Source organism: Mixophyes fleayi, chromosome 10 (assembly GCF_038048845.1).
Source record: "Mixophyes fleayi isolate aMixFle1 chromosome 10, aMixFle1.hap1, whole genome shotgun sequence".
Lineage (NCBI taxonomy): Eukaryota > Metazoa > Chordata > Amphibia > Anura > Limnodynastidae > Mixophyes > Mixophyes fleayi.
In genome coordinates this window covers 26974259-26988911 of record NC_134411.1, presented here as the reverse complement: position 1 = coordinate 26988911, position 14653 = coordinate 26974259, and the positions used below count along the sequence as shown (strand labels likewise).

Below are 14653 nucleotides of genomic sequence, written 5' to 3'. Positions count from 1 at the left end.
ATACAAACTCCACACAGATAAGGTCATGGTCGGGAATCAAACTCATGACCCCAGTGCTGTGAGGCAGATGTGCTGACCACTGAGCCACTGTGCCTAGGGGGCAAAAAAGTTTCAGGGTGTTCTCTCTAGCAAAGGGATATGAACACAAGTGTGCCAGCAATTTTAGGAGGGCCCCTGAATTCTGATGTGTAGAATTCTCTCTAGCCACAATCAGTTGACATTATCAAGGCCCTTTTCCACATCAAATATGAGATTCACTGCCCTGTATTCCTGACTTTCCTACTGCCCCCAATACTGCTAAGACCTTATTAATATTGGCCATCATCGAGCCCTGCTTTACAAATCCTATTTAATTAGGATGAATGCTACTTGACACAATCACCACTAGGCCGTCCGCCATCATGTTTGTTAGTGATAATTGTTCACTCTTCCCTAATAAACTCTCAGTTTATTTCCTTATCAAAATCAATAATATACCTCTAGCAATGATTAGAATATTTACCCTGTTAGTAGCTTTAAAAATATTGAGCTTGGGTACCCATCTGGGCCTAGTGCCTTCACTTTTTAAAAGTCCCAACTGTTCTCAAAAGGTCTTCCTCTAGCGCAATGAAGTATAAAAATGATTGTTCCCTTCTTGTTCTGTGACATCATGAAACCACTAGATAAAAATTCTAGTATCTTATTAACCTTCTGATGAGCCTTATTTAACCATTTGTATCTTGTAACTGGAGAACATGTTTGTAGGAGTCCTTCGCCTAAACATATTGGCCAGAATGTGCCTTGTTAACCGCACTCATGTAGTTCAAGGTCTTTATACAACCATATGAGCTTATCTTGTCTACTCATCCACAGATCACATTGTGCTGTGGCTTTAAGACATATATCCTCTGAATCATAGGAAGTTAACATGTGCCGCTTATATCTTACCCATTGCTGTATAGCCCTCCCTGGGTTTGCGTTTAAGGTTGGTTTATATGAAATATGAGTCATCTTCTCAGAACTGTGTTGTCATTTTCCGTATATAGGGCAGTTTTATTTTGATGCTGGTTATTAATGGAATCAAATTCTCACCACTAACCTGTTAATAGCCGACAGGTTTTGTGCTGAGGGAGGACTCCATAATAGATTTCCTTGCTGTCTTCTAACAACGTGACACTTACTGGAGTATGTTCAGACATTACAGGATGTGGATCAGCGTAACATATTTGGGTTATTGTTTTCTGTCGTGTACCCAGTAGACATGGTTTTATAATCTACTGAATGTGCACCAAACATCTGTACTATTGGCACCAGCAGATTTTTCAAGTTCATATCTTGATTCTCTGTCACCTTTACAACCTTACAATGAATGGGGTTGACCCATCTGCAGGGGCAAACGCAGGATTTGTAGAGGGGGGTTTCCACACCACGCCGCCAGTGTGCATAACCAGCATGCATGGGGGCGTAGCTATAATTTTTCGACAGTGCTTGGCTGCTCTCCAACTCTTCCTATCCCCATAATATACATGGGCAATGCTGCGTGCACTACTGTTAGGTGTACGCAGCTCTCCCTTTTTTTAAGCAGAGCTGTGTGAAGCGGGAGCAGGGTCCAACTTCCTGCGGGTCCAATTTATTATAATGTCTCCGCTTTTATAATCCCCTTTCCAGGCCCAGCACTCTCAGAATGTTCCGAGAGCATAATTGGTGAATGTCTGTAAGGATCTAGCAAATCAGGGAAGCGGAGATCTCTGCTGCAGCAATTCCCTCCGGCCGGCCAACCAGGATTACTATATTTTTAAGCAAGTCCTTTATCTGATTGTGAATATTTTCCAGCTCGTCTTCTAATGCCACTAACCTGGCTTCTGCTTCAGAGAATCTATTAGCCTATGTCAAAAACCTCAGACCATGTCCTGCGGGGATTTGGTAATTGTTTTGTCAATCGGTGCAGTAATAGCTGGCATCATTTCTCTGTCAACACCCGTATCTCGGTGCTTTCTCCTGCTCCGGAGGGAGTGGTTGCTTTGTAAGTACCATTGCTGTCTTCTATGGGTCTTGCTGCTGGATAAAACATCTATACACCTACGGGTCTCCTCCGTTGCAATTTGCTACATTAAGGCTTTGGAACCAGAATTCGGGTGCTTAGATTTGATACCTTATGACTTGCTGAACAGATTTAAGATAATGAGCTAGTTACAAGCAAATGAGTTAAGGAGCAGCTGTCGGCTAAATATGGCTTTAAATATGTTTAGCACAAGAAAAGAAATATTACTGTCATGTTAGTTTATTGAATTAAAACGAATGCACCGTTTGGTGTCACTGTTATTGATGAGGACGCCTCTCTTTAGTATGGTGTGGAAAGCCTGTAGGCATTGATTGAACTCATAATAGACAGTGTATGCGACACTGCCACCTACAGACATAAGGAGAAGGAGTCTCCAATGTAAAAGAGATAAAGAGACAAATGGAATCAGCGTTCATCTGCCAAATGATGGATGAAAGCTCTAGGGAGTATCCCAGATAAGGAGAGTGAAATTCAGTGGCCTTTTAACTGGGGCTTGACCACATAGGACAGGCTTGGCTAACCTGTGGCACTCCAGATGTTGTGAAACTACAAGTCCCAGCATACCCTTCCAACAATAAGCTGCTACATATTGGCAAAGCATGCTGGGGCTTGTAGTTTCACAACACCTGGAGGGCCACAGGTTAGCCAAGCCTGACATAGGGGATCAGGAGATTTATAAAAAAAAATGTTGTTATATAGAATTTTATGTACATGTCCCTGTTCTGCCTAAATGCAGCATTACAGCAATTTGCTTACATAGATCTGTTAATGTGAATAAGACACATGATATCTTGCAAGGCATTCTAGGAGATTGCAACTGTGAATCCCCATCTAAGTCATCCACTTACAAAGTGATGGGAAATCAGATAAACAAGACAGTTTAACTGCATTGTACAACACCTGGGGACCACAAGCAGCAATCTTCTTCTGCAACATCCAGAAACTGCATGAACAATGGAACTTGCTGATTTTATTTCTCACATCCTTATCTGCACCCTCAAAAACCTTCTTTTTCTGATCCACCAAATGAAGACGTATATGTACTAAACCGCGGGGTTGAAAAAAGTGGTGATGTTGCCTATAGCAACCAATCAAATTCTAGCTGTCATTTATTTAGTACATTCTACAAAATGACAGCTGGAATCTGATTGGTTGCTATAGGCAACATCTCCATTCTTTCAAATCTCCAGTTTAGTAAATATACCCCAAAGTCTCTATCCTCTTCTTCCCCTCCCACCATACCACCCGTTCACTTGACCCTCACAAATGTGTTGTTCAATGTCTCCTGTGCTCCCACTTTGTGAAAGTCTTTCCCTCGTACAACAACACTTTCCGCTCGCTCCCAAACCTGCACGCTTCCCCTGAAAACTCACTTCTTCAGGCAAACTTCCTGAACCGTCTTCTTAACCTTTTCAGGCTATTCTACCGGATTACCATCTCTTTACACAGTTCACGCAAAACTTGTTTTCTTTCTATGCTCAAACAACCTGCTGGTCCCCAAACAAGCATTGCTGCGTCACATAGCCCTGCAAGCGTGTACAATCTGTGGCACTTAACCTCATGCATCAAACTCCTGTTGCCCTATAGACTGTAAGCTTGAGAGCAGCGCCCTCTTACCTCTGTCTATTAATAACCATGGGTATATTTACTAAACTGCGAGTTTGAAAAAGTGGAGATGTTGCCTATAGCAACCAATCAGATTAATTTATTTAGTACTTTCAACAAAATGACAGGTATAATCTGATTGGTTGCTATAGGCAACATCTCAGCTTTTTCAAACTCGCAGTTTAGTAAATGTAGCCCCCAGCCTTGCTTTATTACTATGTCTCTTCCCAATTGTAAAGCGCTGCAGACTATGCTGGTGCCATATAATTGTTAATAATAACAGTTACTTGCTATTTTCAGATTGCTATGTCTCGTCGCCTTACAGTGCTGTCAAACCCTCCGTCAAGCTGTGTCCTGGAGATCAGCTTGCGGGGGTTAAAGATCGCAGTGCATGGGGAGGACCCTCAAGATCACAGCCAGGTACGGCATCCATAACCGGTTAAAGTTTATTTGTTACCGACACACTGTGGAGGCAGCCATTTTGTGTGGCTGAAGCAATATTTATCTCAGGGCAGCCTCTCCGTTCACTGGAAAATCGTGATCTCACTTGAGGCACTTTGCGATAAGATTGAATATTGGTTTATTTAACAAAATGGCGGCCTCCACTGTGTAGTCGTCAAATACTGTTTTATGGGAGACTATTATGTGAATATTTTCCTCACCACCTACTGAGCGTTGGACCCTTAGGAACACCATCATTAAAAGTACCAGCACCATTTTTTTTTTTTAAATGTTCAAGCATGGTAAATGATAAAGTCTGTATATACTCAAGGGGGTATATTTACTAAACTGCGGGTTAGAAAAAGTGGAGATGTTGCCTATAGCAACCAATCAGATTCTAGTTATCATTTATTTAGTACATTCTACAAAATGACAGCTAGAATCTGATTGGTTGCTATAGGCAACATCTCCACTTTTTCAAACCCGCAGTTTATTAAATCTAGCCCAAGGACTTTGTCTGATAATACAGGTGATATAATATTCAGCGATGGGTGCGGAAGACATTAGGGGACCTTTTTGAAACTCGTTTATAGTTAGGACATTAATTATCCTTCGTTATGTCAAATTATCCTTTCATACAGCAATTACCTCAGAGCATTGACCATTCTTCTAATTAGCAATTGTCAACTCTTAAAATTATTTTTTATAATTGAATAATTTTATAATAATTTTATCATTTAATTTTATTTTTTATATTTTTCTATACATTTTTTGCTGAAAGACAATCACAAAGATAGGAAGTAATGGCATCTAGAGGACATCAAAGGCTCAAGACTGAAAATAAGGAGAATAGTGTCTCGTATCTTTACTGATCTGGTTTTCTTACTGACAGGAAAACCTGTATCTCATTTTGACTGTCAGTAAATTTACTGACGGCTGGGACCTATAATAAAAAATGCTTTATAGACGTTCTCTAGCCAGTACTTTGGGGAGTGGTGATAAAACCGATGTAATATTGTATCCCGTTCCTCTGTGTGAGCTGTGTACCCCAAATCTTGGTATCAGTTTCTTGGTCTCAGTATCTGTCCTGTGTCCCCTTCCTTGCAGGTGAACACGTGCAGCCATTTCTTCCAGTTAAAGAATATCTCCTTCTGCGGTTACCACCCTAAAAACAGCAAGTGAGTGACAGGGGGCAGATTCCACTGCTTTTCCTTTCTTTCTCTTCTTCCCTCGTCGCTTGTTTATTGCTCGCTATCTAACTATGCTCCCTTTCTTCCCACGCCTAGATATTTTGGCTTCATCACTAAGCATCCTTCAGACCACCGGTTTGCATGTCATGTGTTTGTCTCTGAAGAATCTACCAAACCCCTGGCAGAATCTGTCGGGTAAGTCTGAGGCATTTGTGTGGTTCTGGTAACCCGTACAGCACTGTTAGGCTACGTACACACTGGAGGTAGAATTCTGTGTTTACGATGCTTTTCTGATTCAATTTAGGTACATGTAGATGAGGTTTTAGCTTGGAGAAGATGGCAATGTCCTGTTTTGTCACAAACATTGAAATAACGCAGATTGCATTTGTAAACGCATATAATTCTCGTGCTAAATAAATCAAATTTAATTCATATGCAATTTTTGCTTGTGGTTTAACATGCAGTAAAAAATGCATTGCCAACAGCAAAATGTACACATACAGGGCCTGAGTCATTAAAGCATAAAGGAGTAATTTTGCACCTGGGTAAAACCACGTTGAATTGGAGGGGGGAGGGGGGGTAAATTTAAAATGTGGGGACAGATTTATAGTTGGAGTAGGGCATGTCCTAGATGAACTGTAAATTTCAGTGTAAAAATAACGTCAAGTATTTGTGTGCTAGATGAAAAAACAGGCAGTATTTAACTTATGTGCAGAATAATAAACTAATTTGCACCCCTTGCATTGTAACATGGTTTGTCCCGGAGAACATTTACTCAGGCCCACAGAGTTTATGCCTGTCAGCCGCAGGCACTAATGGATTATAACTCTTGTGTTAAGATCATGTAGTAATGCACCATCCTAAATGCAGCTTGCTCTGAAGATTCGATGATCAGTATCCCTATATAGCACCACTAAAAACAATTGTGTCCGACTGAGCCTACATGTCCTTTATGTGAATGATAGAAAACTCTGCAATTGTGGAGCGCCCCCTAGTTGTACTATATAGAATTGCATGTAGGCATTGAAAACAAAACTCTCCCAAATGACAGAGTGCCAACTTATTCTAAGCCATAAATGAAAGATTGAGGAACTTGACAATCATTAAGTGAATCTGAGAAAGGCAGCACAATTCTTAAATGAAATAAAGAACAAAGGGAAAACATGATTCTGATCGTTTTATATGTGGGGCTGCCTTTCCTTAAATACTATCACCAAATATAGAAAAAACAAGATAACTTTTTGTATTTAACACAGCACTAATAGTTGCTGTCCTCTGTTTGCGCTGATGTGATTGAGTTCTCTGTACAGTGCTGAGGACACAAGCTCAAGCAAAATAAGACTTCATACATCAAAATTGGGTGACCTGTGGTTGAAATAGCTCCTGTTGAACTACAAGTTCTATCACATCTGCCAAACTAGAACTAGTATTTTCACAATAGCAGAGAGCCACAGGCTAGCCTTTGTTATATACAACTTTTCACCTTGCTGTTGATTTTTGTGAACAAAGGGATGCGGGAGTGTGTTTTGTTGAATCAACATCTATGTAATGCTGGCTAAACACGCTGCGGTATCGAGCAGTTAGCCCAATACCGCAGCGTGTGTGGAGCAGAATCGACCACAATGACGTTGGAAGAAGTCCAGTTGATCGTCCCAAACACTTGTCGGACAGATTTTGTGCTGGTCACTTGGTTGTGTGGTCAAATTCGACTCTAATCCTGTTGCTTAGTGCTCGGCCTGAGCTGCAGGATCTTATTGCCTGTGGTCAGTTTTAGAGACGTGGGGGTGTTATTTTTTGAATTGCTTTTTCTGGTAGATGGTGGTTCTAAAATTTGTAAAGGAGGGGAAAGGTCATGCTAATAAGTACATTATATAATAATAATAATTAATAAAGCCCACTGCTGAATATTACTATATTGGTTAAATCAGCATTGTGGGGGCACTTTTATATTCATTACCAGCTCCCGGACTAGTCAGGGCAGAGTTCACCAGCCCTGTGCTGTAAAGCGCTAGGACTGCTACTGACACCGGGGTGATAGAAGGTCTGGGTAATCAATGAATGCGATCCCTCAATGGGGTCCCTGTCTAACCGATAAGTCTATAATTAAGTGTACATTATACATAAACAGGTAAGTTAGAATAAATACACCCACACTATTTCTAACTGAATAGATCCGCGCAATCTCCACTGGCTGTGTTCAAAAAAAATCTTTATGGAAAAATAATACAAATTCTAGCCTTCATACAATGTACCCTAGCACGGAGTGGAGGGGGACCTAGGGGAGGACATGAGGTACCCTAGCACTGACTGGAGGGAGACCCAGGGGAGGAGACGAGGTACCCTAGCACTGACTGGAGGGGGACGCAGGGCAGGGAGACTAGGTACCCTAGCACTGACTGGAGGGGGACGCAGGGGAGGAGACGAGGTACCCTAGCACTGACTGGAGGGGGGTGCAGGGGAGGAGACGAGGTACCCTAGCACTGACTGGAGGGGGGTGCAGGGGAGGAGACTAGGTACCCTAGCACTGACTGGAGGGGGGTGCAGGGGAGGAGACGAGGTACCCTAGCACTGACTGGAGGGGGGTGCAGGGGAGGAGACGAGGTACCCTAGCACTGACTGGAGGGGGACACAGGTGAGGAGACGAGGTACCCTAGCACTGACTGGAGGGGGGTGCAGGGGAGGAGACGAGGTACCCTAGCACTGACTGGAGGGGGGTGCAGGGGAGGAGACGAGGTACCCTAGCACTGATTGGAGGGGGACACAGGTGAGGAGACGAGGTACCCTAGCACTGACTGGAGGGGGGTGCAGGGGAGGAGACGAGGTACCCTAGCACTGACTGGAGGGGGGTGCAGGGGAGGAGACGAGGTACCCTAGCACTGATTGGAGGGGGACGCAGGGGAGGAGACTATGTACCCTAGCACTGACTGGAGAGGGACGCAGGGGAGGAGACGAGGTACCCTAGCACTGACTGGAGGGGGACGCAGGGCGGGGAGACTAGTACCCTAGTACTGAGTGGAGGGGGGCGCAGGGGAGAAGATGAGATAGCATTATATAAAACATTTATCATGTATAAAAAAAATGGTACACAGTAAGAACATTTACCCTGCAGCTAAGTGCAGTGTGATATGGTGATACAGTTCAGTTTGGATATGGCCCCAGGAAGTTCAATAAGTAGGCAAATAAAAAGAAAAAAAAAAAGAAAAAATGTAAATTGAGTGTCCCTTTAAAGTATAACAAATTAATTTATTATTCATGACCAAATACCTATTACAGTATATTCTCCTTCACACTCGTATTGGATTGCGTCCTTCTCATAGGAAACGTGTCTATTTCTTACAGGAGAGCCTTCCAGCAGTTTTACAAAGAGGTGGTGGAGTACACATTTCCCACAGAAGATATATACCTGGAGTAGCCACTGAAACCTGTTCTGTGCATGGACTAAGTGCTGACCTAGGAGCAGGAAGCTGCCGGACTGGTGAGAGGACAGAGCCTGGCGCTCCCCTGCGCCTCCGCCCTGAAGGACTGGTGATCTGGGTGTGTGAATGTCAGCCGGGGCGAGCGATTGTTGTTCCATCTTATAACTTTCCCCAATAATCTTCTCCCTCCTCGGCTCTGCCCCTAACCCCACCGTGCATATCCAAGGAGCGAGGGGTGCCAGCAGACAAGTGCATCCCCCTCCACTGCAAATAAAACGTGCGAGGATGAGTGAATGTGGTAGCAGGAGTCAGCGAGTGAGAGGGATGAAGTGTACAACACTGTTTTTGCATGCCGGCGTCTGTGTGTACTAAGACACTGTGTACCAACAAATATAGTATTTATATAACGAAAGGGCTAGTGAGTGACTGCGCGTGCATTAAACTATTGTATATTAATAGCGGTGTGCATCACTGAGTAACATGCAGAGGGATGGAGACGTCTCAGAGAAGCGATGGGGGATATGTAAAGTGCGACACAAGCAGAGGGTAGAGGTGGATGGGGAGAGTATGTAAGTAACAAGGAATATAGTGACGCAGTGTGTAACGAGTGTGCCAGGAATTGTAAGTGTGCTTCATACTAGACTGATGTTCCGGAGAGGCTAAACGTGGAGCTTGCTTTGGTTTTCTTCGCTGTTAGTGAAATATTCAAGGCCCACTAGACCTAAAATGCACATTACTTTACATTAAAAAACCAATCCTGACAGTCACACACACAAATGCAACATTTTTGAGAGATTATTAGAACTAAACATGTTTATTATTAGGTTTCTATCATGGGGGAAGCATTAGTTTCTTTGCACACTAGATTTCCTGTGTAACAGACAAAGTGTAGCCGATGCCACATTGTATTCATTGATTAATGCAGTTTGTCAATACACTAGGAACCAGTGACATCACTGAGACATGACATGCAGCCTATCAGTTCCCTAGGAACCAGTGACATCACTGAGACATGACATGCAGCCTATCCATTCCCTAGGAACCAGTGACATCACTGAGACATGAGCTGCAGCCTATCCATTCCCTAGGAACCAGTGACATCACTGTGACATGACATGCGGCCTATCAATTCCCTAGGGACAAAGTGCCACAGTGATGAGGCTAAAATGCCTGATAAGAGAGGACAATAGCTTGTTGAGATAAATATATCATTATAATTGATATAACAAATATTGTCAAATATATAAGAATTATACCTATATATTTGGGGGTCACAGAAACCTTTTCATATTGGATCAACTTTTAATTTAAGGTTAGTGGCCCTTTAAAAGCACAGAATGTCAGCTCTTGGGTTTGTTTAAGGCGTAAAGGGTTATCCCTGTGGGTTGGGGGCAGAGGGCAGCTTGTGTCTCCTCAATAAACAGCCTGAGATTTACTTATTATCCGCTTCAGTGACCTTGATTGACATTACCTGAGAATGTGCGCGTACAAGAGACAATGACATAGCCAGTGGCATGGATTGAGAGAAAGAGGTGCGATATCATGAATGTAAGTTCATACAGTCACATAAGAACGTGTGACGTCATCAACGTGAACAAGGTCACCCGTTTTTATTCATGAAGGATAAACATTGCTGACCAAACTCCAAACCTAAGATCCACCGCAGATTTCAGCAGAACGTCCATGGACTTCTGGCCCCAGTGTCGTCAGCACCGAACCAGCTCCTTAAGGAAAGACCGTCTCACATGAAGTCATCGTAATACAGCTCCCCGATGTCTGGCTCGTCTCTCTTGCTTTTCCTGGCCTGTAATAACCCTTCCGGCTTCTTACGGGTGACGCGGTGAATCAAAGCAGGGTGCTTGGGCTGCACCCCATAATCTGCAGCGAAAGAATGTTACAACGTGAAAATAAGGATATTACTTCTCCACCCTGCGCAGACAGCATGATGTATATAATGATGGATGTTGTCTGCAGAGTTCATGAGAAATTGTGTATAAAATATTGACTTTATAAAGAGAAATTCACCCCTAGTAAATAGTGGAAGAAGAATTCTAACCCAATGTGAAAAATGTTTTTTTTTTCTTTTAATAATGTAACTCGTTAAGAAGTAGCGTTCCTCAGCATGGGGAAGAAGTGAGAACGGGAAGTCGGACAGGGCAGAGATTAAAGGGGAAAATGACAATAATATATATTCATTGATACTACGTTTATTTTACCCTGGTCCTGGCACCCCAGCCCCTCTACCCGCACCCCCTCCCCTGGTTTCCTATCCTCTCCTCTCTCTCCCCCTTTCCCCTTCGGAATCTCTCCTGTCTCCTGACTCACTCTAATGCTACAACAAAAGGCAGCAAAGTCCAGTCCTCGTTATGGGCGATATATAAATTGGGGTACTACTTTGGGTAATCAATTTTTAACAACTCTGAAAGACAACTACCTTTCCCAAGTGAACCTACTGCAGGGAATGTTATACTGAAGTTATATTATATCTAATAAAACATATATTTATTATTTCCTTTTATTTATAAAGAGCCAACATATGACGCAATGCTATAGGCTGAGAGGATCATGACACAAACAAGCAATTTGCATACAGTGACTTAAGACAAAAGGTAAAGATGACACTGCCCAAACAAGCTTACAATCTAGGAGGGGGATATCAGTTATAGTGACTGATGGGGAGAGTGAGTGCTACTGTCAGGCAGAGTTGGTGTAAGAACAGTGATTGGACAGAAGAGCGATAGAGATAGATGAGTCTTCAGGGACTGGTTAAAGATTTGGAAGGGTGAGGAGTAGAGTTTCGGACAGTAGAGCTATGGGAGAGAAGTATTGCCACCATGCATGGGATGAGGTTATGAGGGCAAGACATTAGGACACTAGAGTACCACACTGGACCAAATATATAGGTAGGACAGGAATAATTGAGGCACTTGAAGGTAAGGCTCAGCACTTTAAATTTTATTCTGAAGTTTATGGAAGCCAATGAAGGGATAACATAGGCAAACCGAGGGGGTTCATAGTGCCTGGAAATCCCCCCGCCAAGCCTGGGGCACATTATAATTGAGATGGCTGGACCCTTCCCCCGTTTCACACAGCTCTGTTTCAAAAGGGAGAGCTGTGTGCACCTAACAGTAGTGCACGCAGCATTGCCCATTTATATTATTGGGATTAGGAACAGTTGGAGAGCAGCCAAGCACTGTTGAAAATTATAGCCACGCCCCCATGCATGCTGGTCACGCCCACTGGCGGTGTGGTGTGGAAACTCCCCTCTACAAATCCTGCGTTTGTCCCTGGATAAGGGCAGCAGATGAGGAAGGATGATTGATAAAGGGGGATAGTCAGACAGAGTTTGCAATAATCCAGGTGGGAAATGGTGAGGGCATGGAGCTGGAATTTGGTGGCATCCTATGTGAGGAAAGGATGTATTTTGGATATTGCACCAGTGGAAGCAGCATGAGTATTAAATTATATGAACGTAAAGAAGACATTAGTGTGTTGAGCTGAGGGTGACACAGAGACTGAGAACATGGAAAGCAGGTGGAATGACGTTGCCATTGACTGTTAAAGAGATATCAGACAGAGGTTTGGAAGATGATGGATTAAATAGAATAAGTTATGTTTTTTCTAGATTTAAATGTAAATGCTTTTGAGACATCTGTGAGTATATTGCTGAAAGACAGTTTGAAATATTGGCTAATACAGAGGGAGTAAGATTAGGTTGAAGAGGTAAATCGGGGTGTCTTCTATACACAAGTGATACTTGACAACATATGTTGTCGGTTTAACCAAGAGAAGTGGTATAAAACGTAGAACAGTGGTGGGTCGAGGACTGATAGTTGGGGTACTCATATAGAAAGAGGAGTGGATGAGGATGTGTTTCCATTAAAGGATCAGTTGGACAAGTATGATAACCAGGGGCCTGATTCATCAAGGTACGCAAACTCATGTTTCATACTTTGAGTGACGCAAACCCTTATATTTGCGTTGGAGTTTGAGATTGAGTTGACTTTGAGTGCCGTATCTGCTCTGTTTGCGCTGTGTATGTGGTGTTTTACGTAGCTCAAGTCCCGTTTAGCAGATGCCTATGAGTTTGCGTACCTTGATGAATCAGGCCCCAGGAGAGGGCAGCATTGAGGATGACAAGGTAAAGGAGCATTTGACGGAGTAGGCGGGGGGTCAAAACCAGAAAATAGATTCTCCTTTTGATTTGGGTACGAGGATGTTGTTAGCAGAGCGGATTCTGTGAAGGGTGTTGAACGAAAGCCAGATTAAAGTGGGTCCATTAGAGGTTTGTCAGTCTATTCTAAACAAAGCATCCAGTAGTTTTGAAGCAAATGAAAGTAGTGGAAAGGTTAGTATCTCGAGGAGAGCGTTTCTTGTGAATGGGAATGATGGTTGCGTTTGTAGACAGAGTAACTGTGAAGGAACGGTTGCATAATTTGGTCAAGGCCAGAGGGTGCAGTTGGTAAGATTTGGATCAAGTGGAAATGTGAGAGGACAGGAAGAAAACAGAATGAAGTTACTTCATCTACAGTTACTGGGATAAAAGCACCAAGGACGGAGATGCAGGTGGGTGGTGAGATTCTACTGTAGCACAATATCTATTCTAATTGTGTTGATTTTAATTCATTTTATTTTTTGTAGTAGTCCACAATGTCTTCACTAAAAACCATTGGGGCAGGTGCCGTTCAACTGTGTGAAACCAGAAGCAGAGGTTTGGGTCTTTTTAGTAGAAGTAAGTTTGTTTAACCAAGATGAGGGTGAACTTAAAGTCATGGATGTTTTTTGAGTTATAATTTGAAACCAGATTTCCTCTCTTTGCGTTCAGCAACAGTCTGGCTTTTTGCAAGGATCATATAACAAGTGTAACATAGAAATGGCAGATAAAATTCAAGATAAAAATAAAATGAATGTAATTTTAGACTGTGGTAATAATTGTGCTACCAATAAATTAAGTGGGATTTGAAATGAGAAGATCTGAAATGGGGGACTTGGGGATGCTTGTAGACAATAAGCTTAGTAGCAGTGCACAGTGTCAGACAGCTGCTGCACGAGCTAATGAAATCCTAGCATGCATTAAATGGGCATATATGAATGTGAAGCAAATTCATTATTCCAAGGGATAAATCACTTGTTATCTAAAATATGGGGTAAAAGTGTGGACAGTTATGTGTAAGAAGATAAAGGAAAACTTTAGGTTCAGAGAGGCGTTACCTTATTAATAAAAGGAATATGGGGTTTAAATTATAATGAAAGACTTGACAAATTTGGGTTTATTTTGAGATAAAAAAAAAACAAAAAAAAGGCAGCGTAACGGGGACCTAATTAAGGCCCACAAATATATTCATAGATAATACTATGATTTGGCTATCATTTTACCACCAGGACTGTACATGTGACAGGGGGGTGTCCACTGTGAATACTTTTGCAACCAACATAGAAATGGATTTTTCATGGTGAGGGTAATTTAGCTGTTTAACTGCAGGGGGAGCTAACAATCATCACATCACTTAATGGATTTAAAAAAAGGTAATGATATAAATAGTTAGAAGTGTCTTGCCCCATAATCTTACAACCAATTCTAAAATGTATTTCAGTGCGTCCCTGGTTCCAAACGTTTTACGTTCTTTAAATTAAACTCTCATTTATTACAAGTATAGCGTTATCAGTTACCAAACTAATCTGACAATTCCCATTACCATCCACAAGACCGAAGTGTTCCACTGGCATCTCCAAAGGGGCCTCAAAATCAAGGGGGATATAACGACGGACCCTGTAGAGTACAGATGGAGAGTTCAGCACCTGCCGTATAGTCACCAGCAAAGGCCAAACAAGCAGGTCCACTATGGTAGCTAAATACCTCTTACCTTTGTAGTATTGGGAAACATGGGACTAGGTCCATGAGAAGCAAGAAGCACAGCACAGAGACCACACAGTGCCTGTCACACATGGAGCCAGACAAT

The 14653-nt window shown here is 42.5% G+C and overlaps 2 protein-coding genes across 6 annotated transcripts in view; one reads left to right on the top strand and one right to left on the bottom strand.

Annotated features, from left to right (window-relative positions):
• The window catches only part of MAPK8IP1 (mitogen-activated protein kinase 8 interacting protein 1), a 57444-nt gene extending 46243 nt beyond the window's left edge, over nt 1-11201 (top strand). For all 5 annotated transcript variants that reach the window (XM_075188232.1, XM_075188231.1, XM_075188230.1 and 2 more), the window contains exons 9-12: nt 3947-4066; nt 5195-5265; nt 5374-5472; nt 8617-11201. In XM_075188232.1, the coding sequence (XP_075044333.1) occupies nt 3947-4066; nt 5195-5265; nt 5374-5472; nt 8617-8689 (363 nt within the window). In that variant the 3' untranslated portion in view covers nt 8690-11201. The remainder of the gene's footprint in view (nt 1-3946; nt 4067-5194; nt 5266-5373; nt 5473-8616) is intronic.
• Nucleotides 10435-14640, bottom strand: FREY1 (Frey regulator of sperm-oocyte fusion 1). Its single transcript, XM_075188637.1, has 3 exons — nt 14558-14640; nt 14390-14463; nt 10435-10571 (listed from the first exon to the last, which is right to left on the bottom strand). The coding sequence occupies exons 1-3, from the start codon at nt 14638-14640 to the stop codon at nt 10435-10437; spliced, it is 294 nt and encodes a 97-aa protein (XP_075044738.1).
• Nucleotides 14641-14653: the final 13 nt, after the last annotated feature.

Bases quoted from the DNA above. Each gene is read 5' to 3' on its own strand.
- FREY1 (XM_075188637.1), bottom strand. From the start codon at position 14,640: ATGTGTGACAGGCACTGTGTGGTCTCTGTGCTGTGCTTCTTGCTTCTC. The intron at 14,464-14,557 runs GTAAGAGGTATT...TGTACTCTACAG, and splicing joins TGTTTCCCAATACTACAAAG to GGTCCGTCGTTATATCCCCC. The intron at 10,572-14,389 runs GTAATGGGAATT...CTTTCGCTGCAG, and splicing joins ACACTTCGGTCTTGTGGATG to ATTATGGGGTGCAGCCCAAG.